We start from the raw sequence: 27,266 nt of genomic DNA, 5'->3' as shown, positions 1-27,266 counted from the left end.
AGGTACAGCCCTCACACCACACCTTTCAGGATTTTATCCTTCTCTGTTTCCTACCCACAAAAAAATATGAAACCTTACCTTTGTCATTCGCTAGTTTCCATGTTTGAATTTGTTCAAAGAAATCAGAAGAATCCTATCTTCTCACTTTTCAGAAACCCTTGGAACAGCTCCCTCTATATTCCCACTACTTTGTAAGAGCTAATGAACTAGATAAATTTTTTTGTGGTTTTTAAGAAGAAAAGCTGAATAGAGATTTAAAAAAACCCCTCTGAACCTCACACAAAGCTTGTGTTTCATAAGCTGACTTGCAGCACAAACGTGTCACAAACACAACTCCAAAATAAATTTTCAAACCTTATCTGGGTTTTCACTTTGCAAAATAGGCATCAAACAATAATCCTCTTTACACTATTAAATTATACGTACAGATGGGAAGGAGTTTGATAGAATTTCCTGAGTGTAAATGCTGAGCTGCAGCCTGCCAAACACAGCTAAGACTGAGCTGGGTGTTTTAAAAGTCTAATGGTCTGAAGCTTTGGTTTGTTGTCTGCTGCAGAGTGAAATGACAAAATAAATGTCTTTTTATGGACCACACAACACATGGATTGTATCTGCACAGTCCAAACTGGCTAAGGCACAGCAGTATAACACATTCAACCCCCAAGCTTGGTTTTTAGCCTGTTTGTCTAAGATCTATAATCTAAAATTGCCAAATGGCTAAACACTCTTGCATTTCATTCCAATCCCTAGGATTCTGTGACTCTGTGATTTCACTGTATTATCTGGTTTTGTAACAAATCACACATATCTTAAAGCTTTTACATTTATATGGACTTAGCCTTAAGCAACAGACTTTGTTTTTAATTTGTCTATCTAAGAAATCCAGGAGGTTTTTGCAAGCTGCTGCAGCAGGCTGAGCACCAACACTAGCAGCATATCCAAAAGGTGAGCAAAGTGAAATTTGTTTTATAGGCATTTTTTTTTCTCTCTCCTTCAATATTTTTGGCCTGATGCAGTCATGTCCTGCCAAAATCTCTCCCCACTGCACTGTCATTCCATGAGCTATTTCACACCTCCCATTCAATTCTAACATGGAGCCAAACCCATCCAGACACCACTGGTATCCAACGCCTGACTGAATGGAATCTTTCCCTGGACATTAGGAGAGGCCAGGGGATGTCAGGGGTGAAGTATCTCCACGGTAGAAATGATGCTCAGCTGTGCAGCTCCTTCCATGCCTGCTGGTTCATTGAATCCAGATGCCACAAGTTTCTCACGAGCTTTGTTAGAGAGAGGCAGGGACATGGATGAACACACACGAGGTGAGTGACAGGCTGCAAAGCACCAGAGAGTCTGGAGTGTCACACAAGCTGCTGGGCAGCTGGGCTCACTTCCAGCCCTGTGCCCTGCCTGTGTGCTGCTCCTGGGGCTTGGCTCCTGCACGAACATCAGCTGCAGGGCTGAAGGACACAGTCATACCCCAATGTGTCCTGTTGATCTTTAGAGATGTCAGTAAGATCAGAAGGACTATGCTTCAAGGGTAGAGAAAAACTGCTCTGCAAAACACTGGTATTTCTATAGGCCCACCTGAAATAGTCAGGAATGAGTAAAAGGTTCATCTCTGCAATAAGAACTGTGACAGCAGTCCCAAAAGTGAGGACTCAGAATGTATTGAAATTCCCATTTCCATAAGTCCCCTGAAAATTCCCCTGAAAAATCTTACTCTTGGTCCCTGTCCTGCTCTTGGCTGGGACTCAGCCATGTGTCCACTGTGACATTTTGCAGTGCTGCTTGTTAGCTTGGATGCCTTTTCTAAAAGTGATGATTTTGTATGAGGCTGCTACAGCTGGGCCAGAGCAGCACTGGTATGATGCCCAAACAGTCCATTTGAGACATGCCCACTTTCTCTCCCAAGAGCACTATTTATAAGCAAATGTACATACCAACATGTGCACGTGTGTGTTGCACTGTATGTGCTGACAGAAGAGAGGAATTACTCTGGGTTCTTGTCACACCAACTCCACTGCTGCAGCTCAGTGTGTGCCCAGCTCCTCCTCCAAAGCAGAGGATGCTTTGCTCCTCAGCTCCCCCCACACACCCTTCACCAGTGAGCAGAGTTAGGAGAGAAGAGCAAGTTCACTGCAAATTCATGTGTCTGGGTGTAGTAAAGTCACTGTGCTGGGACAATCAGACTGGAAATACTTCCCTGCCCCACACAAGTCACATGAAGGCAACACAGGCATCCCTACTCCAGACATTTCCTTTTGGTACCAGAGAAATGTCAGCAGAATCACAGAGGTTTAAAAGGAGGGACAGAAACCACAGTGATTCCCATTAATGTTCATCACAAATTGATAACATGGATGCTCAAGAAGTGCTGAGACGAATCATGGAAAGAACTGCTGTGCTCAGACCAGCAAAATGACCACACACAGGCATCAACTCTCAATTGAATGTGTCAGTGCAGTATGTTTCTTACAAACAATTTCACTCAGCTTATTAAATTATAACAACCTATTCTGTGGAATTTTACAAAGTCACTATCCCCAGAATTAGCAGAGAACCTGTGGTACAAAGTGGCAGATTTATCTGCCCAAAGCATTTTGATACCAGAGTAGCAGGGGAAGGATTTCATATCAGCTGTCTGGAGACATAACTGGCAACAGCTCAAGAATCCCCCCCTCCTGGCTGCCAGCACAGGCCTCCACCAGCAGCACCACTGGCTGCATCACACTCCCTCCTGCCCTCCTGTCCACGTGCCTGTTGTGTCCCTGTGTCACTGCACAGTCCCCCAGGGGACAGGCATACGTAGGCAGCCTCAGCACGCACAGTGGTGTCTCTAGGCTAAGCACTGTGCAGCTCTGCACCAAGTGTAGTGAGGATATTTTGCTGAACAGACTCCTTTTTCTCCCCTGGATGCTCCTGTTCCTGACACACGCCAGGGGCAGCAGCACAGACAGCATCGCTGGGAGGGCAGAGCTAGGGAAGGAGTGGAAAAAAAACCCCCACACATGCCACAGAGAAGTATCAGATCCAAATATTAGGAGGCTTTGTTGCCAACCACAATGCAATACACTCTGCAAAACGAGCTGGGGGGAGAAAACATGGCATTTACCTGACAAGAGATCTGTACAAGGTAGACCAGCTCCTTGGATTCGCAGCCGTTCCTCGTTACTTCATTCTGCTCCTCCGGGAGGGAAAGCTACACCAGGGAGGGGGTGGAGACAAGAGAGAGAGAGAGAAAGACCAGGTCAGTGAGCAGGGATAAGCCAGGCATGTAATAATGCATGAAACACAACATTCACATCAACTTGCTCCAAGACATGCTGAGTATCAGGGCATCAGGGAAGTGATTCTCTGGCTGGGGTTGGCAGATGGGAAATGTGCAGCATTCATGGCTTCCCCAGAGCCTCGGATGCCATTGGAGTTTGGCATCTCACCTGACAGTTTAAAAATAAAAATATGGTTCAAAAATAAAACAGTCAGAGGAAGGGAAACTGTTCGAGGCAGGGATTAAACCTCTAGCTTAGAAGACTGCAGAATTAATTGTTCACTGAAAAGATTTCTATAAATATTCATGTATCAGATAACAGTGATTTCCTCTTCCAACTTCATTAATTTCTTATTTTATATGTTCAGGCAGACATTAGCTAATGAAACATATCTCTTAATTTCAGTGTTTCAAACAATTTACCACAACAGAGAGCTTTATGGCACCATTCATCATATACAGTATCATAAAATACATCAGGATGTGCTTTTTTTCAGAGCAGAGAGGAGAGATTTAACCATGTCATTCCTCTACATGTAAAGCCCTACAACTTGTCCTATGACTAGTCCTTCTACTCCCACTAGTCTTGATATCCTATACTTGGCATTACCTGCATCTAATGAACTTCTCTGAAAACAGACATTACAAAGTGATCACAAGCAAATTAAGACTGATTGCAAAGCAGATTAAAAAAATACATTGTCTTCCAAAAAGCTGTTTTGTAAAAGAAGCAGAGATCCATATCCAGTGCAGAGCCCCAGGAAGACAAAACTGTGCAACACTCCCTTAAACATGGATCAGGAGGAGGCATCTGAGCCTCTACACACACAGTAATCATTGCTACCTTTAGTCCCTGTAATACAGACAGTAATTTGCTCAGATAAAGCACTGCTGGACTTGCCAGAAGAGTTTTTCACTTTCTTTTTTAAGCAGAAATGATGCCAGCTTAAAAATACAAAGCACTGAAGAAGAGTTCAGGACACACGTCTTTTGGAACAACACTTTCTTCTCTTGGAAAATGTGCACTAAAAAATTAAGTCTGTAAGAAAATCGTAACTAGCTAAGACCAAAAAAACCCACCAAGGACAAATGAAAGCAAAAACAAACAAAAGACTGAGAAGAAAACTCACAAATTGCTGTATTTTCATGAATACAAACAGGACAAAATCAAAACCAGGTGATTGGAGGCAAGTACCTCCTGAGAAAGAGGGAGATGTCAGGCAGACATATAAATGACCAGCCATACCCAGAGTGAATTTCACTCTGCATTTTGCTAGTATCTCTCTCTTTGCAAGGAGGCTGCAGAGCAGACAAACTCGGCACTCTTCCTTCAGGAGACCTAACTTCCTGAATACTAATTTCTGTCCTGATGGTTCTATACATGATTGCAGACAACTAAAGCGATTTTTGGACCAAACGAAGTCTTTGGACTGCCACAATTTATTATATTTTTACAACATTAACTGGTTTTAAAGGAAGAGAGAGCATGTGCTCAAATGCTCACTGCCTTCTTGTGCTGGTTATGCCAACAGAACTTTCTCTTGTTTTGTGGCAGGTTTTTTTGGCAAGCAAACACAAATTTTCCATCAAAGCATTTGTATCAGAACTCAAGTCTGCACTTTCAGTCCCCCCTGTTACCTGACAGGGCAGAGCAGCTTAAAAAAGTGGTACCTAAGAGGGCACATCAAACAGAGTTTCACAGAGGCTGCTCTTTAATAAGGACACAGAAAACCTTACAACCCTGTGCAAGCTCTTGAGGATGATTTGCATTCAGTGCCACCTCCATCATCAATCACCTCTCTACAACCCCCATGAAATGTCTCCCTCAGACACTGTTGCTGCTTCTCCTCTACCACTTTCTCAGCACACTCTTTTTTGGCTTCCTTCAACAGTCCCTTGTACCATCTATAAATTCTCCCTTCAAGGCCAGCTTCCTTCTGTGCAGCTTTCCAGGGAGAACTGGAATGATTTTCAGGCACGCTCACATCCTTGTAAAGCTGGTGTGCAAGACAGTCCCAGAGATAAATCTCTCCAACTGCTGCAGAGCATCTTGCACACGGTGAGATTAATTCCACTAAAAAAATGGCATTCCAGAAAGAGATAATTTTAAGAATGACTTTTCTATGTGTGTAACAGAGCCTGTCACCAGTAATGGCATTAAATGTGACCATTATTTATATCTGCACTGCACATTCCCCCCCACTTTATCATCAGTCTCCACTATCAGATTTCATATTTAAAGTGCTACTAACTTTTGAAACTAAGAGTCCAAGAAAAACAAAATAACAAAGCATGCAGTAAAGGAAAGCTAATACACTACTGGAGAGATTTTCCATGTTTGTCAGGTATCAGGGAGCTCCAGTTCAATTAAACGTGTGTTTTCTATTCAGGGAGAGAAATTTCCATCCTCTAATCTTCCCTATGCTTATTCAGGGCACATACACCTACTTGATCAACTCACAAGGAAATTTCAGGCCTTGCCTTCCCTCTGAATGCTCAAGGGTATCACTGCTCTTCCCCTTCACACCAGCAGAGCCAGTTTGCAGCTGACAAACCAGCAGCCAGACAATTAAATCACCAGCATACAAAGGCAGCAGCTCCCTGAACATACCCAAGGCCAGATTCTGTGCAACACAATGAAAAAGGTATGGGCTGAGTTAAGACAAAGGTTGAATTGCATCACTTTCCTCTTGCATGTACTGTAATTTACACCAGTTTGGACTCAAGTCAGGCCAAGTCTCTACACGAATCCTCCAGAAATAGCAAGTGAATCATCTGTAGGCGTCAGGTCCATGTGTGTAGGATGACTAAGTCACAGCAAACTTTCATTTGAAGACCATGCCAACCCCAGGACTAACCTACTGATTTCTATTCACCAACTGCACACCCACGTGGTTAGTTTCCACTTTCATGTCTCTGAACGTCCCCATTTTGACCAACTCACTGTAGTAAGAAGTGATATTTTAAATCCATTGTACTGCCCTGTACACATGCAATGGTCTCATTTCTGAATAAAGCTGGAGCAGCTAAACCAAAGGCTGCTCCTCTTCCTGCAGCCAACCTCATACCCACTCACACAAGAAAATCTATTGGTTTCATCATGTAATGTTACTGTCCTTACAGCAAAATACCCAGAATATGAATATTTGCTACGCTCCCTGTTCCCCACTTTTTTGGTTTTGCTCAGTTAATAGACATTTATTGACTCTCTTCCAAAAATTGTGGATGACATGATGCTGAAAAGCTTTTCCTCCCGCAACATCCCTTATAAACAGAACATCCTGGGAAGTGTAGGAGCACCTGGGCCTGACTGGGAATCCAAGGAGCACAAAGCAAAGGCCTCTCTTGACCTCAGTGAACTCTGAATATGACTCACCGGCAAAATCTGGTTGACCCCAAACTGTTAAGTTGATTTTCATCTTAGACAGACCCAAGACAGCAGGGTCTGGAGGATACCCCTGGAACAGTTTCTATTACCATATGAGAGAGATGAAATAATTTGTAAATAGCACTTATGGTAACTGACCAAAGTGTCAAACAGGATACTTTACATATATGACTTGATACATGAAATGTATCAAGAAATGCTGAAATGTTCATTTTTCACATTGAAGTTGGCTGTCAAACTTCCTGACCAGGATGAACAATGATGATGCATTAGGTTCTCTTAGGTTCATTTATTATTGGAATATGTATGTGTAGCTAGCACAAGTAGCTATGATTGACTTCATAAATAAGGTTTATGGTCTCCTAATTTTTTCAGTGGTAGCATTTTATGATACAGAAAGAAAGCCTTAAACATCACAGAATCATAGAAACATAAAACCATTCAGGTTGGAGAAGCCCCTTGGGATCACCAAGTCCAACCACCATACCTACTCTACAAAGTTCTCCCCTAAACCACATCCACCAACACCACCTCCAAATGACCCTTCAACATGTCCAAGGATGGTGACTCCACCACCTCCCTGGGCAGACTGTTCCAGTGTCCAACCACTCTTGCTGTGAAAGTGTTTTTCCTAATGTCCAGTCTGAACCTGCCCTGGTGCAGCTTGAAGCCCTTCCCTCTTGTTCTGTCACTAATGACCTGTGAGAAGAGACCAGCACCAACCTCTCTACAATGACCTTTCAGGTAGTTGTAGAGACTGATGACATCTCCCCTCAGCCTTCTCTTCCTCAAACTAAACATTCCCAGCTCCTTCAAGCCTTCCTCATCAGATTGATTCTCCAGGCCATTCACCAGCTTCATTGCCTCCTCTGTCCTCGCTCCAGCACCTTGAGATCTCTCTGGAGTGGAGGTGCCCCAAACTGGACACAACACTCCAGGTGTGGCCTACCCAGTGCTGAGGACAGGGGGACAATCACCTCTCTGCTTCTGCTGCTCACACTATTTCTAAGACAAGCCAGGATGGATCAGGCAGAGTGCTGGAAACCGTGTGTCAAGGTCTGGTTCCAATTTGCCTCTACACAGTCAGAGACAAGTTTGTAAGTCTCCACTCGGCCTTTCTGCACATACACACCCCAAAGAACTGAGGAGTGTGTGAAACCAGGCCAGGCAATTCCTCCCCTACCTGCAAACGATGGGCTTTGTGCAGCTAGAGCTGCAGTTCCCAATGCAATGAGGTGCCAAAGGATGGGTAACTGTGTTAGACCAAATAGCAGACAAGTTCTCCAAGAGCAGGAGGCCAGTGGAAGAGGCCATCAGGATTTCACAGTACCTCTGATAGCAACAGTTTCCCTTGGTAACCTAATAGGCAAAATTAAGCTACATACCTGGTTCATACATAATTTTGCTAAAAAGAGCAGTGCTTCCTAGCCAAGACTTTATTCACCAGATATACAGTCAGGAGTAGCTTCAAAGTGCTTCTGTGGCTTTCCCACCACCTGAGAAGCAGCAGCAGCCCATCTCTAGTCAGGTAGCAGATAAAGACAGTGATTACAGGAGTCTCCTGCAGAGGATAATTTTCTGGGTATCCCTCTTGTAGGGATAAATAGCAACAAATTGAACAGGAGGGTAAGTTATAATGTGGCACATGAAGGAGTCCTGCTCCAAAGCTCAGTGGTGCTACAGACAGTTCTTTGCACGTGCATTTATCTTCCAGAACCGGCTTTGCAAGAACAAAACCACTCTCATTTCTCGTCTCCAAAGTGGCTTTGGAAGCTCCCTTCTGCTCTCCCTCCAAGAATAATCCTCACATCAAACTCTGGCAGATCTGTCCTTGCAGCAAAGCAGCAGGTGTTTTAAAGACCCATGTGTTTGTCTGGAGTTCCTCAATTTCAAGTCCCCAGTGAACCTGTTTGGAGCTGCAAGAGACCTGCCACGTTCCCTGCACAGAGATCCAAAAAGTGCCTGTGGAGAGGACTTTAACTAGAGCAGAGGCAGCTTTTACATGGCTTGTTTCACAAGGTTCTTCACTTCTCAGTGTGACTACAGACAGAAAAATAATGAAAAACAGAATTTTGAGATTAATACTTTTTTATGCACTGTATGCTCCTCTTCTAAACTGCCGAAACTTTTAACAGTCATCCCAAGGGAAAGCACTACATCAATCTGTTGCCAAGAGTAGGATTGTTGGCTACAAAATTTAGGTGCCAAATCCTCAGCAGGTAAGAGCTGGCTTTGCTTTGCAAGGTGAGTGGAGCTGTGTCTGCTTCTCCCAGCTGTGCCTCTGACCCCAGATGTCAAAGTAAGCTCATCTAGAGAGCTTTGGCTTTAATTTCCTTGTTTCCAAGTGATGTTAACTCCATCAACCAGCTCCCCTGAAGAAAGGATAATCTGTGCAAAGCTTAGGAAGCACAGGTCTGATTCATCTATGACACTTTTTTATTTCATCTTCTGCCTCATAAAGCCATGAACCCTTGTCCTTGATCTCACTCACACACAGGAATCTCAACAAGTGAAGCAGAGCTGGCAGGGAGGCAGCAGGCAGAGCAGCACACCCTGAAAGAGGAGCTTACAAGAGCTTTGGCAAATCTATCCCATATCTTTGATAACCAACACCATGAACTTGCCTTGCTTCCAAGGACAGAATTCATTTTGCAGAGCTGCCACCTCAAGCTTAAAATCTTCCAGCTAAAAAGATGTCAAAAATTAAAAAAGAATAAAACAGAAAATAAATCCTGGCAAAGCAATGGAGATAAAGTTAGAATTCCATGTGGAAGGCATTAAATAATTAGATGATAATGAGTTAGAGAATGAAAACCACAGGCCAGGAAAGCATGCTTGATTTCATCTCCCTTCAAATCTTCTCCCTATCTCCGTGTAGAAGGAGCCAAATCATTCCCCCCAAAGTCCAAACCTGCTTGTACCACTGTGCTTTAAGTAAACTAGTCCACCAAAAACCACCTCCCATCAGTGGTGTGGAGCCCACACTGAGTTTGGACACTAGCAGGGAAGACCACTCTGAAGAGCAGCAAAAGCCTGTGGAATAACTGTTACAGCCTCTGGGAGTCCATGTCCATATTCCACACAGCATTTCCCAAGCTGTTTCCTAAACTTCTCTGACCCTGACCAGCAGGTGCACCTGCTGAGGAGCTCCTGAACATACGGTCCTGCCCATGATCTGGTTTGATCTGCAGGCATGAAGTGCAATACACACATTACTGCCATAAAACCTGCTGCAATGCAACAGATAAATTGCACCTACCTGTATGTAACATAATGCAAACCATGTGAAAAACACGTTTTATGGCCAATCAAAGCAATTAAGTACATGAAGTTACCACAGTAGCTTTCTACACATTAAGAGAACCTGCATTGCTTCATAATCATAGAATCACAGAATCATTCAGGCTGGAAGGGACCCTAAAGATCAACAAGTTCCAATCCCCCTGCCATGAGCAGGGAACCACTAGATTAGGCTGCACAAAACCTCGTCCAACCTCCAGAGATGGGGCATCAACAACCTCCCTGGGCAACCCATCCCAGTTCCTCACCACCCTTAGAATGAAGAATTTTTTCCTAATATCTAAGCAAATCTCCCCTCTCTCAGTTTAAAACCATCGCCCCTTGTCCTATCTCTGCCTTCTCTGATGAAAAGCCCCTCCCTAGCTTTCCTGTAGGCCCCCTACTAAAATGATTAGAAGTTTGCCATGAAGCATAAGCAGACTAAGCCTCATTGGCCTTTCTCTTTATGCCCAACCTGTCCATCTGTGCCTTCCCAACCAATTGACAGCACCAGGCACTGTGGTCCAGGCAGGAGGAAGAGGTGACAGGAAGATGTGCTGGGGCACATGAATCAGCTCCTGAACATACGGTCCTGCCCATGATCTGGTTTGATCTGCAGGCATGAAGTGCAATACACACATTACTGCCATAAAACCTGCTGCAATGCAACAGATAAATTGCACCTACCTGTATGTAACATAATGCAAACCATGTGAAAAACACGTTTTATGGCCAATCAAAGCAATTAAGTACATGAAGTTACCACAGTAGCTTTCTACACATTAAGAGAACCTGCATTGCTTCATAATCATAGAATCACAGAATCATTCAGGCTGGAAGGGACCCTAAAGATCAACAAGTTCCAATCCCCCTGCCATGAGCAGGGAACCACTAGATTAGGCTGCACAAAACCTCGTCCAACCTCCAGAGATGGGGCATCAACAACCTCCCTGGGCAACCCATCCCAGTTCCTCACCACCCTTAGAATGAAGAATTTTTTCCTAATATCTAAGCAAATCTCCCCTCTCTCAGTTTAAAACCATCGCCCCTTGTCCTATCTCTGCCTTCTCTGATGAAAAGCCCCTCCCTAGCTTTCCTGTAGGCCCCCTACTAAAATGATTAGAAGTTTGCCATGAAGCATAAGCAGACTAAGCCTCATTGGCCTTTCTCTTTATGCCCAACCTGTCCATCTGTGCCTTCCCAACCAATTGACAGCACCAGGCACTGTGGTCCAGGCAGGAGGAAGAGGTGACAGGAAGATGTGCTGGGGCACATGAATCAGCCTCACAGCCAAGCAGAAACGTCAGCAGGTTTCATCTCAACCAGAGCTCATATCTGCAGAGACCTCGAGAAGAAATGGCAAGAATGCTGCAGAAGTGTCTTTCGCCAGGAGTTTTAAGTCAGTGGAAAGGCTGATGCTTTTCCTGGCAGAGGATGTGTCATTGTTCCAAGGAAACCTGGTAATCTTTGTACGTTTTTCCGAGATGGAATTTCAGGTTAACTCCCTGGTGAAAGCAGCCAGACACATGCAACTGAAACTTGTGCCGCTCATACTCGGCCACAGCAAAAGCTCATTAAGTTTCCAAACCACTATTAAATCCAATTATTTTTTCTTGCAGTATTTGGGAATGGTCTCTTTTTGTTGTTTTTTTTCCTAAGCCACCACACTTCTAATGTCTCCTTGATGTCTGCCCTCTCCTTAATTTACGATGTTTGTGCAATTCAGACGAGGGAAAAACCACAGGACAAATGTCACCTTTATGCATCACTTTGGAATGTAGGTATTGGGTGAAAAGTATGTCTGAGAGCAGGAAACATGAGGCTAATTATCCTGTGAAACATTGCTATGTTTTATTTATTAAAAAAAAATAAAAATCTAGGACTCAAATATCCCTGGGACAAACCTTGAAGAAATTAAAAGCCTCAACACTGATCATACTCGGAGCTACAGGCTCATAGAAAAAGCTTTTATTACCCCTCTCAGCTCCAGTCTCCTTTTGCCATCTCCCAGATTACCCTGGTGACTCAAACTCCACTTCATTCTCATTCAGCTGAGCCCCTTATAGCAGTTTGTCTTATAAAGGGGCACCTTCAAGACCTGTTTTTTGATATATTTGAAGCTATTATTTTATTATATTTGAAATTTTAGCTTGGTGAATCATTTTATCCAGGAAAACATTTTCTAAGTAATTACTCTGACAGCATAAATGTATTTATCTGGCCTTTTTTCCCCCCTCTCTAGATTTATCTTGCTAAATGTACTAATTACACTCCCACACAGTTCCCCATCTTCTCCTGCTTTCTCCTTTTCATACAGAACTGTAGCTTCAGAGCAGGAAAAGAACATTGCCAGCAGTGACTTCTTTACCCAAGCACAACTACCCCAAAGTAATGATGAAATCAAAGACAAGAAAGACATGTTACTTTTCTACCCAAAACTCCACTTCTTCACTAGTATTTTAAATCACCCCTTTGAAAGCTCAAAGGCCATTCCCAAGAGCAGCAAAAAAACCACCCCAGGGCTCAACAAGACAAGCAAGCAAATGGCATCTCCTGTAATGCCACCCAGATCACTACTCCAAGCTCACCAGTGTGGTGAGCTCACCACGCAGCACAGAACGTGGTTCTTTATCTCCAGACAATCAATGAAACACCATGAGCCTCAGCTAGAACCAGCACCCCGGTGAAAGACATGCAAGCAAAGCTCTCCCAGGGGGGCTGAATTGGCATGTCAGGTTTGGGTGTGGATGATAAAACTGTGTATAAGTATCTCACAGATGAATTCTGGCCCCAGCAGTTTGCTACCGTCACTGCCTCGTTCAACTCTGTGTTTTGATGACTCAACTCAAGCACATCTCCACAGTGAACAAGCAAAATGTTCCCATGAAGACATCCTGGTTTTCCCCATAGATTGAGTAGAGTACAATAGAAAACATCATGGGGACATGTAAGGAGGATACTAGCAACAGGCATGAAACAAAATGCTGGCTTAAATTCTCCTTCTAGCAGCCACAAATTCACATCAAATCACAAGTCTACTCCAAAGGCCAAATTCTATGCAAGTACAGGCACTAGGTAAATTTTAAAGGTTGTGGGATGTGTATTTTGCCCGTAGCTACTTTCAGAACTATTTTAAGCTTGCAAATCACATGAGAATTTTTTCCTATGGAAGCATGATTATTCAGCAGTCAGCATCCCTTCAACTGAGCCTCACCTTCAAGACTAATAAATCCTACCACCGTTTCTAAATATGCAGAGCTAGAGAAAAGGGCAGATACTAAACTCCACAGCAGCATCCTTGAGGTGCTTTAATCAGACTGGATGCAATAATAGTTCCATATGTGCCTTATATGCACAACATCAGGTCTCCATTGGGTTATTTTGTTATTTTGTTTTTAATATAAGCTTCCAATGAGGTCACACACACACGCTGCACCTCGGCTCTTCTGGGCCAGGCTGGAACAGCTGGGACACTCCTGGGGCTCCTGCAGAGATCAAAACTCTTGCAGACGACAACTTTAAAGACAGAGGAGAGAATGCTGGGCACCCATGCTGGCTAGAACATGGGAAAAACAGAGCTCCTGTGGTGTGACTGGCTACTGGAACACTTTAAATATGCACCCAGCTCAGCTGTCTGGTGGGCAGCTGGCAAGTGTCACCTTAAGATGGCAGAAAAGGGGCATCTCCTGAGATTTAATTACTCCTGGGTTTGGTGTCTGATTTAGAGGTTGCTTCCAGAATGCAATGCTGGGCAAAGGTTCCTAAGGCTGCTTCCACTGCTACTCCCAGGTTTTAGCTAGTGACATTCCTTTAGAGCAGGGAACTGCCCTTGTTCACTCAGCGCACAGGAAACACCTGATGGATGGCAGGCATAAGAACATGGCACCTCCATGGAAGCAGAGGTCATCTTTGGACTGAAAGTCAACAACAGCTTTCAGCACTGACTGAACTTATCAGCCTGAGTCTGACAGGTGCTGATTTCCATCACACTACTCCAGCTGAGAATGATGGCTGTTTTCTTGTGATGGACACCACCATGGGTTACAACCTGGAGCTCGTGAGATGCTTGTGAACATGCAGGTCCAGAAGCAACCCCCTGTAAGAAAGGACTTGCACAGGTAAAACACATGGTGGTTGCACCTGGGGATGGGGTGGTCATGTAACTACATGCAGGAAAGGCTCCACTGCAAACACAGCAGCTTCTGACCTGATGGTTTTTAGGTTTCCCATAGTGACTGGTGCAGGACAGCTCCACTCTGAGTATCCAAGGTGGTCAATTAGACAAATGGTAAAAGATAAAGCATATTAATCAACTAAGCCAGCAATACAAAATAAATATGTAACCAGGCAAGACCCTTACCCAGTGTCACCTTTCACCTGCACAAAGCAAGAGCAGATGGAAAGCAACTCCTCATGACTTCTGCCCTTCCCAACCTCACATGCAGTTTTGGGCAGGGAGATCCTCCCCCTTGTGCCACACCACCCTGCTGTTGTGCTGCTCTCAGACACCAAGCACACCAGGATCTAGTTCGTGCTCTCTGAAGATGAAATCAGGAGTAACCTTGACAGAACCTGACTCTTGCTGCAGTCAGAAATGTGCAACTTGGAAAGATCTCACTTTCAATCCCTAATTCCAGGTTGAGCTGCCAAGGCAGGCAGCTTATGTATACGCTGCTGGAGTTTGTTTGTTTTAATTCTTAAGCCAAGCATATTTGATGTCTAAGCTTGTTGAGACACAAGATCTCAGAGAGTTGTATCAGAGATACTTTTCCCAGATTTTCCTGTATTAAGTTGCAAATGTTTTCTCATGTGGTCTCAACCTTTTATTTCCTTTAAATGCGTAAGAAGGTCGTTCTTCATAACCAATGAAATATTCATAAAAACTTCTCAGATGCAGCCATTAGGGACTCCATTAGGCAAAAACAACTTCTTAGGGTCTGAAAACAGACTGTTTTCATGAAGTTAAAATATCTGATGTCATTAAAAACAAACTAACGAACACCCCCTCCATGTGGCTGCCTGCAGAGCACTGCCTCGGGCACTCCAGGACTGGCAAAGAGGACCTAACACCCTGGAACCCTCCATAAGCTGCATTTGCCACCTGTGGGTTTTCTGGTTGGAATTCAGTGACTTTGTCTCTTTTCTTTGAAGTTCTGTATGAACTGACCGTTAGGAAACTTCCTTGCTCCAGGCATTCCAGGCTAAAGAAATAATGGCCATAAGATAAATTAGACCCAAAACATGGTTAGCAAGATAACTTTTTAGATTAAAGCCAGCAGGTGCTGAAAGCACCACACTGCTTTTCACCTCAGCTGGGTGAAACTTGGATTTTCTGGCTCCTTTGTATGAAGCAGAATCTGTATCACTTGTAGCAAGAGTTGGGAAGATGTGGGAGAAACACAGATCTACTACTTCATAGATTCCTTTCCTGTATGGTATTTTGCTTCCCTGAGGACCTCATCTTCTTCTCCTTTTTTCATGGGAGAAATTCCTTTGACTATCTGGGGTCTCAGAAAACAACAGTCAAACAGGACACTAAGCAGTGGCCCCCAAATATCCATGGGCATAGGTGGTTGTGCTTTTCCCAGACATACAGCAGGGTAATATGTTACACATGGTGACAAGATGGAAAGTCCCTGCATTCAGTAGCTGTGACCACAGATGGAGAATCACTGCCAGAGAGGATCTCAGAGTATGGACGGGTCCAGGCTACCATGTTCCTTCTCATCCTCAAGAGAGCTAATGAGGCCCCACAGAACACCAGGCTAACCAGGCTGCAGCAGCCCTGAAGCTCAGGAATAAACATCCATGTCCTCTGCTGCCCAGAAATGTGCTTCAAGGTTTAAGAACCAGAAGAGAAATGAACTGAATCTGTAACTGAGTGTATTACTTCTGACCACCAAAAGATAGAACACAACTGGAAAAGACAGTTTTCCTAGCACACCTATGATGGAAATTAAAACCACAGCTATTCCAAAGAAAGCTCGTAGGGCAAGTCCAGCCACGGAGCCACAGACACATCTGGTTTCAGTAACTACAGAGCCTCTATTATAGCATGTTGTTGATTAAATGATTGTTTTGTTGTTTGGAGAAAACAGAGCATTCCACTTTGACAGGCACAGGAGGATGGGTGATGTCTTGCTCCACAGCCTCAGTATTTTCACAGAGCATGCACCACCAACCACCCTGCCCAAGCACAGCTGGCCAGCCCTGCTGAGGAGGGAAAGCCAGGATCCACAGGAGCTGGGCAGGCATCAGGGCTGCCAGGGAAAGGCAAGAAAGCAACCAGTATAGTGCAGGCAAAAGGAAATGAAAATCCTCTGGAGGTACACAAGTTCTCTCTTTCAAGTTCATTTTCCATAAAACAATATAAACATAAATGAAACTTTTTGTTATTAAAATCAATGGCAAGGATGTGCTAAACGACTAAGGGGATAGGTTCTCATTAATATTATAATACTGACAAACTACAAACATTGCAGCAATTTCAGACACAGACACCTCCAGGTACAATAAACCAGGCTTCAAGCAGAGGAGTTTGATTTGGTTTTGGTGTAAAAGAGTTTGAACACATCTTTGAGTGTCTTTATGCAAAGTGCCTTTCAGGGGGCATCAAGCAAACGGCATTTCTGGACCAGGCTGAGGATATTGAACTTCTTGTTCTGTTTCAAACTTGTGGCATTTCTCTTATTAAGCTGTACAGTACTTGTTAGAAGCCTGTCCCCTAGATTTCCAGAGCATGTTGAGTTGTTCCCTATTAATTCCTAGCTTTTAAATGTCAAAGATAAAAAAGAAGGAAACAAACAAAGAAAAAACCCAGCCCCTCACATAAGTGTGTTGTAAGGAATCAGCATAAGAAAAAAGCCACAAGTCAAGCAAATAAGATTCCAAATAATTAATCTAAATCTCCCAGCTGCTGAATTTTGTGTGTGAGAAGCCCTGCCATGCAAACTGTGGAGTATTTTGAAAGCAGCTAGTCCAAACAGCCCTCCTTACTCTGACTGCTCAGCCAAACACAAGCACATAAATAAAACACAAAAAAGCTCTCAGTTTCTTTGGCTCATGGCACAAACATTAAGCTCAGATTTGTGAGTAACCCAAGTACTTTTATCACCAGCTCTTACTCGTCACACTAACCAAAAACCTCAAAGGAAAGGTGTCACTCAGCCTGGCACAACTAATGGGGGGGGGGGGGAAAGTATGTAAAGAGATTCTCTTTATTCACATATGCAAATCTGGGTGCAAAGGATAAAAGGCTTATTGGGTCATATGAAAAGCAACGAGCAAAGATAGGCAGGAAATGGGAAGTGGTTTAAATCCAACTCTCCTACACAAAAGACAAGGAGAGCTGAGCCAGCACAAAGGCAGAAGTTAGGACAGATCCTAAAAGCCCACAGTGCGGATTTCCAAAGGAAGGAGCAATGGTAATTCTCACGGTTATTTTGCTGACGTCTTGCAGTGCTTTGCACTGCTCTGCACTGCTTAAGAGCCTGGAATAGGACTAAGCTGCCTGTGGCAGGAATTTCAGAGGTAGGCACATGGACAAAGTCATTCCTAGAAAGCCCAGATTTTAGCCAGTAAATTATTAACTGGACATGAATGAAAAAATGCCTAGTCTTGTCAAACTTCTCTGTCTACTGTGTATTTTTCTCTTGCTCCTGTCAGCATAGCATCTAAGATGAGTATTATGTGTCCCTGCACCTCATTAAAGATTTACCCAAATCCATGTTTCACAGACATGCAGATCTGCATCAAAAAGAAACATGCAATAAGCAGTTTACAAAATCATCCAGATCAAAGTTCAGAGTCAACATGCCTTCCCTTTGTTAAGAGATATTACTCTATATCCTAAGGATTATTTTTAAAGGCAGATGCACAAAATGTCAGAGGAGGAAAGAAATAATAACATTTTCTCATTTTAAAAATAAACCTTTGCAAAATCTACCCTCAGAACAAAGGAAGTGTTCTAGGCATTATTAGCAACAGTTAGAAACACATCTAGCACCATAAAATTCAGTACATGGAACTACTACTGGCCTCTCATTTCTCCAATTAGTAGAAGACACATCAGAAGTTTAAAAACCTGGATCTCAACAGCCATTCACTTCAGCTAAGGTAGGAAACCCCTACTGGGATGTTCCCCAGCCCCACTCCTCCCAGTTAAATCCCTATACCTCATGGCTTTCAGATTGACTTCTTCAGTGCAAAAAAATCTTTCAACAGGCTACAGGCTCTCTGGAAGGAGAGTTTGCACTATCCTGAGGTTTAAAATCTAATGCTTGACAATCTGCACAAAAATGGAATAAACTCCCCCTTTAAACTGCATCCGACCATTCTGCAAAGAAAGCACTGCATTCATTCTGATTCATTCTTTCTTGTCACATTAGCATTTGGTGCCATCCTGAAGCCATTCTTCCAGCTGTTTTTATTTTACCATTATTATCATTATACTGTGCCAGGAAACAAAAAAGTATCTTTTCTCAATTCTAGAGGATCTCTGAAAGGCTGTGTACTACTTACCCTTGCTACAATGATCTATTCTTTCCATGGATGGATCCCTAGCCAAGGCCTAACAGTTCCAGGTCTCTCCGTAGCTTCCCAGGAGCTAATTGAAAAAACCTTCCAGGCATCAGCTCCGAAATGCAAGAACTCCAGGCTAGCAAAACCAAATCCAACTGCCCACCTTCGGTTCCCTCGCTCTCCTCTCTCCCTGGTGCTGCTGCTCCTTCAGCTGAGCCTGCCTAGGAACAGCTCTGAGGATCTGCCTCCACAGCCCCACCAGCCCTTTCCACGCTGCCCATTTCATGCTCAATTTGCAGGGCAGAGGAATCCGTGGTGTTCCTTTCGCTCTCGCTCGCTCTCTCATTGGAAAGGTCCCACAAGACAAGCCGGAGAGTTTAACAAGAGCCAAGAGAAACAGAGAGGGAGGGGATGCGTGCAGGGCTTGTGCTCAGGCGCGGCACAGGACTCTGCTGCTACAGCTCCAAAGGAGGAAAAAAAAATGACAGCAAACTGCCATCACATGCCTGAAACCCAGCAGAGCTTAAGGCAGGGTGATTCCTCAGCCTTCTCTCTTTTCCAGTGGTATTGAACTGCTCAGCATTAAAGCACCATGAAATTCCTCTCCAGCCCCCGGTGCTGTGCAAGCTGCACATCCGTGCAGGATGTGTGCCCTGCTGCCTGGGTACAAGGGCTCTCTGTTCACTGCACGTATTCCCTAAAGGAAACAAGTATTTAAATGATGAAAAGTTTGCTGTCGAAATCTTCCCCGTTCAGTTAACAGCCTAAATATGTTGGCTCGTCCAAAGGGTCTGTGCTATGGCCGAAGAATGAACGATACTGAGGGAGCTACAGACTCTTAATTTTGCAGGTCATTATTCACTGACAGGGTTTTCTCCTTCAGCACCTGAGCACAGATAACCAGGAGATCACCCCTGTCCCTCAGCCCCCAAGTCTGGGTTCAGTTTTAAGTGTGCGTGGTAATTTAACCCTTCAAAGGACTGCTAGTTCCAACAAACATCAGCCCACTTAACACTGCTACTAGCACGCCTGCTAGTTAATATCAAGGTCTAGTCATGTCTAGTCAGAAAGAGGCATTTTGCAAGTTATTGACCATGGAATAGTTCTAATGGCATCTATTCTACCTTCGTCCCTCCTTCCCACATCAGTGTTTCTGAACTCACAGGTTAAAATGGAAAACTTAGTATCTGACAGTTTATTAGCACAACCTCATGCCTTTATTACAATGGCTGGCCAGAGAGCTCCCTGTCCAAATTCTAGTTTAACTCTGCAGCCCAGTTCAGGAAAAATACAAGTTCTCAGAAGCTGCAGGTTGCTGCCAGTGCTCTCATCTTTCAGCAGCCAACAAGAGCTTTTACCCTGGATACAAAGTCTGTCATTTAATTTCTTACTATTTTACTCCAGCTGGTGCTCTGTACCTACTTTGCTTGGGACACTATAGTCAGGTTCTGAGATGGGCTGGTCAGCAAAAAAAGGAGAGCAAATTATCCCCTAAGCATCTAGTGGTGTTAGCAGAGTGGCTGGTTACATTGGCATCAGGAACTAGGAATTTCCTACAAGTTCATGCTTTAAGTTTCACTGTGCAGAGTATTTTAAACAAAATCTCTTCTTGCACACTTTGCATATTTATTTCTCAAACAAGTGCAGTCTAAGACGCAGAGAGATGACAGAGAACTATGCACATCCCAGCCCTGATGCCCATTCTCCTGCCTCTGTGCAAAGCTCCCAATGTTCCCTGTTTGTTGCCTGCACTGACAACAAACTCACCTATCTCACATGCCCACTTGTCCATATCCTGCATGTAGAGTAACACACACCCTTGATGCCTGAAAAAGCATCTTCACAAGACTGAAAACAATTGATCAGTTTTCAGTTCTCACATATGTACAATATAGTCCAGTATAGCACAAAATAGTATGGGAACACACACTTTAAAAGCCTTCTTCATTGACCATCCTCCACACCTCACAAAAAAAGTTTATCGTTGTTCTTTCAGCTGTGAAAATACTCTAGAAAAATTGTAATGCTGAATGCAAGATGTTTAAAAAAACCCATACCATTAAAATTAGCACAGTTAAAAAGAAATGCAATTTCTTCTTCCACCTGCTCCCCAAAACTCAATTTCTCCCAAACCCTGGAAAATTCTTTTCCATTCAAGTGATTTTTTTTAACTGTTTCACTGGAAGAAGGTGCCAGTGGTTGCTCTATTTTCAAGTAGGACAAGTGGGCAAAAGTCGCTTCTCATACATCTCAGTAAATGGGACTGTGGGATGCAGTGATGGCAGGAAGAAAACAAACATTAGGGGATGAAGGAAGTCAGTGCAGCCTGAGCCACCTCAAGAGCAGCCTTATTTTGTGCAAAATAGGGCAGTGAGCAGTAGCTGCCCGAGTCCTGCTCTCTTCATTGCCCCTCAGCCCATCTGAAAGCTGATTCCCAATTCCCTTTTGCACCTGGTCTTCCCTGATAAAATTAGAAAGCAATTCCTGCCATAGGATTGGTGTCGTTCCTGACGTGCAGCCCTGCCTGTCGTTGGCACAAAGAGATCATAGAAAGTGACAGTGAAGAAAATCTCTTCCCAGGTCAGAAGCATATTTGCTTAGGCAAACAGCATCCTGAACTGACCTGTGCAAGGCAGGAGTGGAGTGTCTGGATGGTGCCCCAGACCATAGATTCACCGGTGTTTTGCTAACAAGCAGCATGTATTATGCAAAAGTACATGGAGCTGAAAAGGTACCAGCGTAAGACTGGCCTGATTATAAATTTTACTCCCTCTTTTAAACTAGATACACTACTTGCTCACATTATTCCTACCAGATAGCTGATATCCTTCTAGGAGGGAAAAGAAACACCAAATAACCAAAGAAGTTCTTATTCCCTCCACTGACAAATCATATTTTAACCAGTTACAGTTTTAACTATTCTCTACATTGACTTTATTTAATAACTACAAGCAGTGACTCAAAAAAGGCTCAACAGGCTTCACTGCCACACAAAACGGTGCTTCTAAGAAAGCTACTTTTTTCTTTTTACTGCCCACCTACAACCAGAGAACCATTCCCCGTGTTGTCACAGTGTCTGTGCCTGGCACCAGGCAGGTGAGCACAGCAGCCCTTGTGCCCTACAATCCATTGTGAAGTTCTCTAGAGGCCTAATGCAAAATTGTCCTTGAACCCTTCTCAACTCCGGAGAAATTATTGTTCTCATTCCACCAAGTGCAGTCCCCAAGCAACAGCACCAAAATCCACAAGTTTCTGAGGAAACCAAATCAAATTACTCTGTTGAACAATAGAGAGAATTAGCCAGAAGTGACATAATGTGTGACAAAACTCTTAGCTACCGTCTACAGCACAATCAACATCAGGTATTTGTTCCCCTTCTTGCCCCACCGAGCTGCCTTGAACAGTTAACTAAAAATCCTTCCTGGCTGCAAACCAAACTTTGCTTCCGACACGATTTCCCATAAAATTGGGAATGCCTACCACTGCAGAACCAGCAGCCAAAAAGAAAAACCCAGTCTGTCTCCAAAGGAAACCACCTTTAGTCACTACTTAATTGACCCTGGTGAATATAACAGACATTTGGAAATGGGCACTTTGATGCCCGCTCCTGTGTGTTCCTCCTTCCACCACAGTTTATGCTCAAAAAGGGAAAAGTAAATATTTTCCATGACAGTGTTCAAAGCAAAGCTAACTCAACATAATGATGGGTTTCCATAGCCACATTTGGTATTCCTGAAATACAGTAACTCCAGGGTTCTGACAGGATTCTGGCATGTTAGGCACTTTAAAAAAATAATGATAAAAAAAATCCTGCTGCCCATCCACCTACCTGCAAAGCAGCACATTTTTCACAGTTCCCAGCCAAACGTGGAGCATTTCAAACTCTGAATGGCTACAGTTCCATTTGTTGTTGAGTCTGTGTTGATTAACACATGTAAATAAAGGCATCTGGTGTTACCTCTCTCTCTTTCCATTTCACACCCTATTAAAGTCTAATTTCACAAATAATTGAAACCAAACTCCAGATTATTCAGAAACGAATCCTCCCTGGCAGCCTTTGCCATGCTGAGGTCTAGTCACTACCTGGGGAGACACAGCCCCTCTCCTGGCAGTAGTTAGAATTAAGTATTTTGGCTCTCACAGTGATACCAAAAACAGTGCTGGAAAAGGCAGCAAGTCTGCAAGCAAATCAATCAGGTGACACACTTTGCAGAACAAGAGAGGGAAGGATTCTTCTGTCCGGCTGACGGGGGAAAACTATATTCTTCCCTGTGCAGAGCTTAAAGGAGACAGCTAAGAGATCAAAATACAAATGAAGACAGCACAAGCAGTGAAGTAATGTTTCTCCTGTACCAAATCTATTTGACAACAGGTCCAAAGAACGGCAAAGTCAGATTCAAATGGCCTCCCGTTAGGTAAGGTTAGGGGTTTAACTCCGCACGGATTCATCACTGGATTTCGTAACCCATGAAAGCACAACAGGAACAACAAACTGGATGTAAACCTACCAACCACTGGACATGCTCTAAATCCCAGAAATTAATTTCTGACACACACATAAGTGATACAAAATCACCCCATGATCACAGAAAACTCTTCAGGCTCAGCAATTTATCCCTGCTTCTCCTGCCCTCTTCTGCTCCCCAGCCCACCCCTCCACTGCCAAGCAATCATCAAGATGAGATTTTTGTAAATTGGAAGCTCATGACACAAACACTTTATTACAACCACCTCCACCCAGCGATGCAGCTGTTTGGAATAGCCTGAAATCAGCTGCAAGGAGAAAACCACTGCTGCCCTGAATTTCCACAGCAGGAGAAGCCCGAGAGCCCTTTGCACACTAGATGGCATCGCAATACAAATGATCACAGGGCTCACTAAGCCAGCTCCCAAGGAAAACACCAGGAACATTATCTTCCTGTTCATGTAGCCCCGGTTCCTCCAGTGAAACGCTGAGCACAACTGTGTGAGTATTTACAGTGTCCAAACAATGGAGATGGCTCTGGAAGAGGAACCAGCCACTCGCTGGCTTTGGGCAAAAACAAAGAGGCAGTTAAATTAAAGGAGCTGGGTTGTTTAATTATTTATTTATGTGAAAGAAAAGTGGCCTTGCCACAAAACAAAGTGTCCTTTCTTTCACTCTCTGCCACTTGGACCAACCAGGAAACTTCCTTTGGCTGTTGCCATCAATGGGCACAAACGCAACGTTCCCTTCATCGAAGGAAAAGGTCCATTTTCATAGTTGGTCCATTCAGGAACCACTTACCCAGAAAAGCCACTTGAATGGGCCAAGAAGGAGATTGCTTTACACTTCTAGTCCATCATTTTAAAACAGGCTCGTTTTATGTGCTGCCAACATATGGTAAGGACAGAAACCATCTAGAACCTGCAATATGTTATGGTTTAAGCTTATTGAGAAACACATTCATCCATAGGCAAAAAACAGACTGAGCCAGTGAATTTCAATTTTTTTTACAGCTCTGTAAGATTACAAACACTTTTTATCTTCCTTCATAAAACTGCTGACTTTCAAGGAAAGTGCATTTAAAAATCACTGAGTTAGTTATGACTTCTTCTCTGAGCTCCAAAATCCATTAAATTCTGTGGGAGGTCAGTGACAGTTTAAGTCCTGCTCTACTTTTCCATTTGCTGGAAACAGGCACATTATTCCTCAGACAGAACTGAGAATTGATACAGTCCTGTCATTCCAGGCTGTTAGTCTCATATTCACTCACTTTTTCTTTTCCCTCCCCCACTAAATCAGCTTTTTTTCCACACTGATAAGAATCAAAGTCACTGGAAAAATTGCTTTATACACCTGAAATATTTGCAGAAGTTCCAGGGGAGGAGAAAAAAAAACAAACAGAAAAGTCTCAGAGACAATAATTTATTTATTTTTAATTAATTTTGGTGGGGGAAGTATTGTGCCAAGGAGAAGCTTCATTTGCTTACAGAAGTCATCAATCCTGCCTCACTCATGTTCCATAAGTACTTTTTCTTACTCAGAATGTAGAGGTAGGTTTATTCTATGATGTTTCACCTTCATGCCATCCAAAAAGAGCTATTTGTGTTATTTTTAACCCACTGGTCAAATCAAGAACTGTGCTGAGTATTGTTTCTTATTTTGCATTTATAGAGCAACAGTAACAAGGAACCAAGGTCCTAGAAACACAGGCAGTAAACAAAGCTTAATAGTGCACACAAGGGAAAAACGAACATATCCTGAGGAGCCTTGAGGGCAGGAGGAGTTTGGTTGCACCATATTTGGAGCTGCAGGATAGGAATAAATCTGAAATCTCATGAGGAACTGTAGCTGCTGGCTTTCATAGAATCATAGAGTGGTTTGGGTTGGAAGGGACCTCAAGGATATTCTAGTTCCAAGCCCCCTACACCTCCCACCAGCCCAGGCTGCTCCAAGCCCCATCCAACCTGCCCTTCAACACCTCCAGGGAGGGAACAGCCACAACCTCCCTGGGCAACCTGTTCCAGCATCTCACCACCCCCACAGGAAAGAACTTTTTCCCAATGTCCAACCTGAATCTCCCCTCTTTAAGCTTCAGACCACTGCCCCTTGTCCTCTCACCACACACCTGTGTCAAAAGCCCCAGCCCAGCTTTCTTGTAGGCCCCTTCAGATACTGGGAAGTTGCTGTAAGGCCACCATGGGGCCTCCTCTTCTCCAGGCTGAACAAGCCCAACTTCCTCAGCCTGTCTTCACAGGGGAGGTGCTCCAGCCCTCTGACCATCTTCGTGGCCTCCTCTGGACACACTCAAGGAGTTCTGTGTCCTTCTTATGTTCTTATGTAACTGGACACAGTGCTCCAGGTGGGGTCTCACCAGAGCAGAGGGGGAAAATCACCTCTCTCAACCAGCTGGCCATGCTGCTTTTGATGCAGCCCAGGACACAGAGGCCTTCCAGGCTGCAAGTGCACATTGATGGCCCATGTTAAACTTCTGGTCCACCACTACCCTCAAGCCCTTCTCCTCTGGTCTGTCCTCAAACCTTACTCCCCCCAGCCTGTATTTGTGCCTGGGATTGCCTCAACCCAGGTGCAGAACCTTGCACTTGGCCTTGCTGAATTTAATTTGCACAAGCCCACTTCTGGGGCCTGCCAAGGTCCCTCTGGATGGCCTCCCTTCCCTCCTTTTCTGTCAGCAGCTCTGCTGGTGTGCAGCCCCTGCCCCTCTGAACACACGGGATCTGTGTCTCACGAGGGAGGGAGGTTAGAGGAAGCAAAACCAGTGCTCATGAAACCACAAAACAATTCTACCCATAGGTGACATGCAATCTCCTCTCCACAGACTTGTCTGTCCGTTAAATCCATAGCTCAGGAGAGTATTTCAGTTTGTCCTGATGGGTTCCTGCAATCTGATCTCAAATCAGTCCTTGTGACCTCCCAGCAGCACTGACAAACCTGGCCTGATCTCCACGCTCCCCACTTGACCTCTCTGCCCCCAAGGAGAGAGGGATACACATCCTTCCAGTTGCCTGCAGGTGCAGGCCTCTTCTGGACTCAGATGAAGAGAATAAACTCAACAAGATGACAGGGCCTACCTTTGCAAATGATGAAGCAGACTCTCTAAATGAGAATAAACAATGATGACTCATTTCTTTGAAGACCCCAGAAGGTTCTTCAGAAGCCTTATACAACAAAGATGAATGAACCTTTCAGCATTCACTAGACAAGCAGCCACCATTAACACTTTTTTAAAAGCTGCAGAAACAGACTGTAAGGAGGAGCAAACAGGCTTTGCACATCAAATATATGCACAGCACATCTTTCTGAGTAAGAATTTGCAGGACCAAGCTCAAGCCAGAGAGCAGCAAGGAGGGGATGGGAAATGAGAGATACTAGAGACACATCTGAGAACTCCTTCCCCAGGAAAAGCATTATTTAATATCTGGCTAAATACCAACTTCTCTTGCTGACAGGAGGAGCAGCAAATGAAGGAAAATCATCTCCCCTCAGTTGGCAGGAGGAAGTGATAAAAGCTGAGGGGAAACTTACTCCATTTCCTCCCGTGACCCCAGAAGTGGGAAGGATCAACAGCCACTCATCTTCACAGCTGGGTCTGTGTGAAACCCTGTGCTGGTGTCATTTGCTGGACTTGCAGCCCCAGGTTTACACACAGGTTTGTCTCCAGCTACACTGGCACTGAATGCACTTCACTCCAACGTAGCACAGAGCTACAGGACTCAAATCAACCTTTACTTGCCCACTACTTTGCTGAACTTCAGCTGGGGGAAGGTGCAAGCAGAATGTTGTGCACCCATGCATGGGAAAGAACCTTTTAAAATTTCACCTCTCAAATCCACCCCCACCCTAATTTTTTTTTAAAGAAATAAACTGAAAGTCCACGTTCCACTGCTGGGTCCAGAGGCACAGTGCAAAACTGATGTGTTTTATATCACCACATGCATTTTCATACAAAAACATGAGCAAGTGCTAATGCATGGAATAGACTGGATGGGAAGCCCTTCCGCTCAGCTACTCCCTGCAGAGAAAAGGGGGCTGATGGGTGAGCAGAACAGTTATATGGACAAACTGATGTTCTAAAAAGAAAAGTACTTCTAGGAGTAAAACCAAAATCTTCCCCCTTAGCCAGATGTTGCATAAAAACTTCAGGCAGACTAGAAATATCTGGCTTTAACATGACACTCCAAGGGGCTATCACAATGCTTGTATTTATTGCATTCCTCCTGCTCTTCACGTGCACAAACACACGCACATGGTTCTCATCTTCTGCTACTCACATCCCTCTCCTGTGTGCTTACAGCTCCAGTTAGTGTCTCCCCATGTCAGGAGTC

General features: G+C 44.1%; 1 protein-coding gene across 1 annotated transcript in view; it reads right to left on the bottom strand.

The window, feature by feature from the left end:
* The window catches only part of ARHGAP32 (Rho GTPase activating protein 32), a 150,132-nt gene that overhangs the window by 90,618 nt on the left and 32,248 nt on the right, over positions 1-27,266 (bottom strand). The window contains exon 4 of the mRNA XM_010008099.1: positions 3,116-3,202. Within this exon, the coding sequence (XP_010006401.1) occupies positions 3,116-3,202 (87 nt within the window). The remainder of the gene's footprint in view (positions 1-3,115; positions 3,203-27,266) is intronic.

The sequence above is a fragment of the Chaetura pelagica genome, unplaced genomic scaffold (genome assembly GCF_000747805.2).
Source record: "Chaetura pelagica isolate M959 unplaced genomic scaffold, ChaPel_1.0 scaffold32, whole genome shotgun sequence".
Lineage (NCBI taxonomy): Eukaryota > Metazoa > Chordata > Aves > Apodiformes > Apodidae > Chaetura > Chaetura pelagica.
The sequence above is the reverse complement of the archived record's forward strand: the minus strand, read 5'-3'. Positions and strand labels throughout refer to the sequence as shown.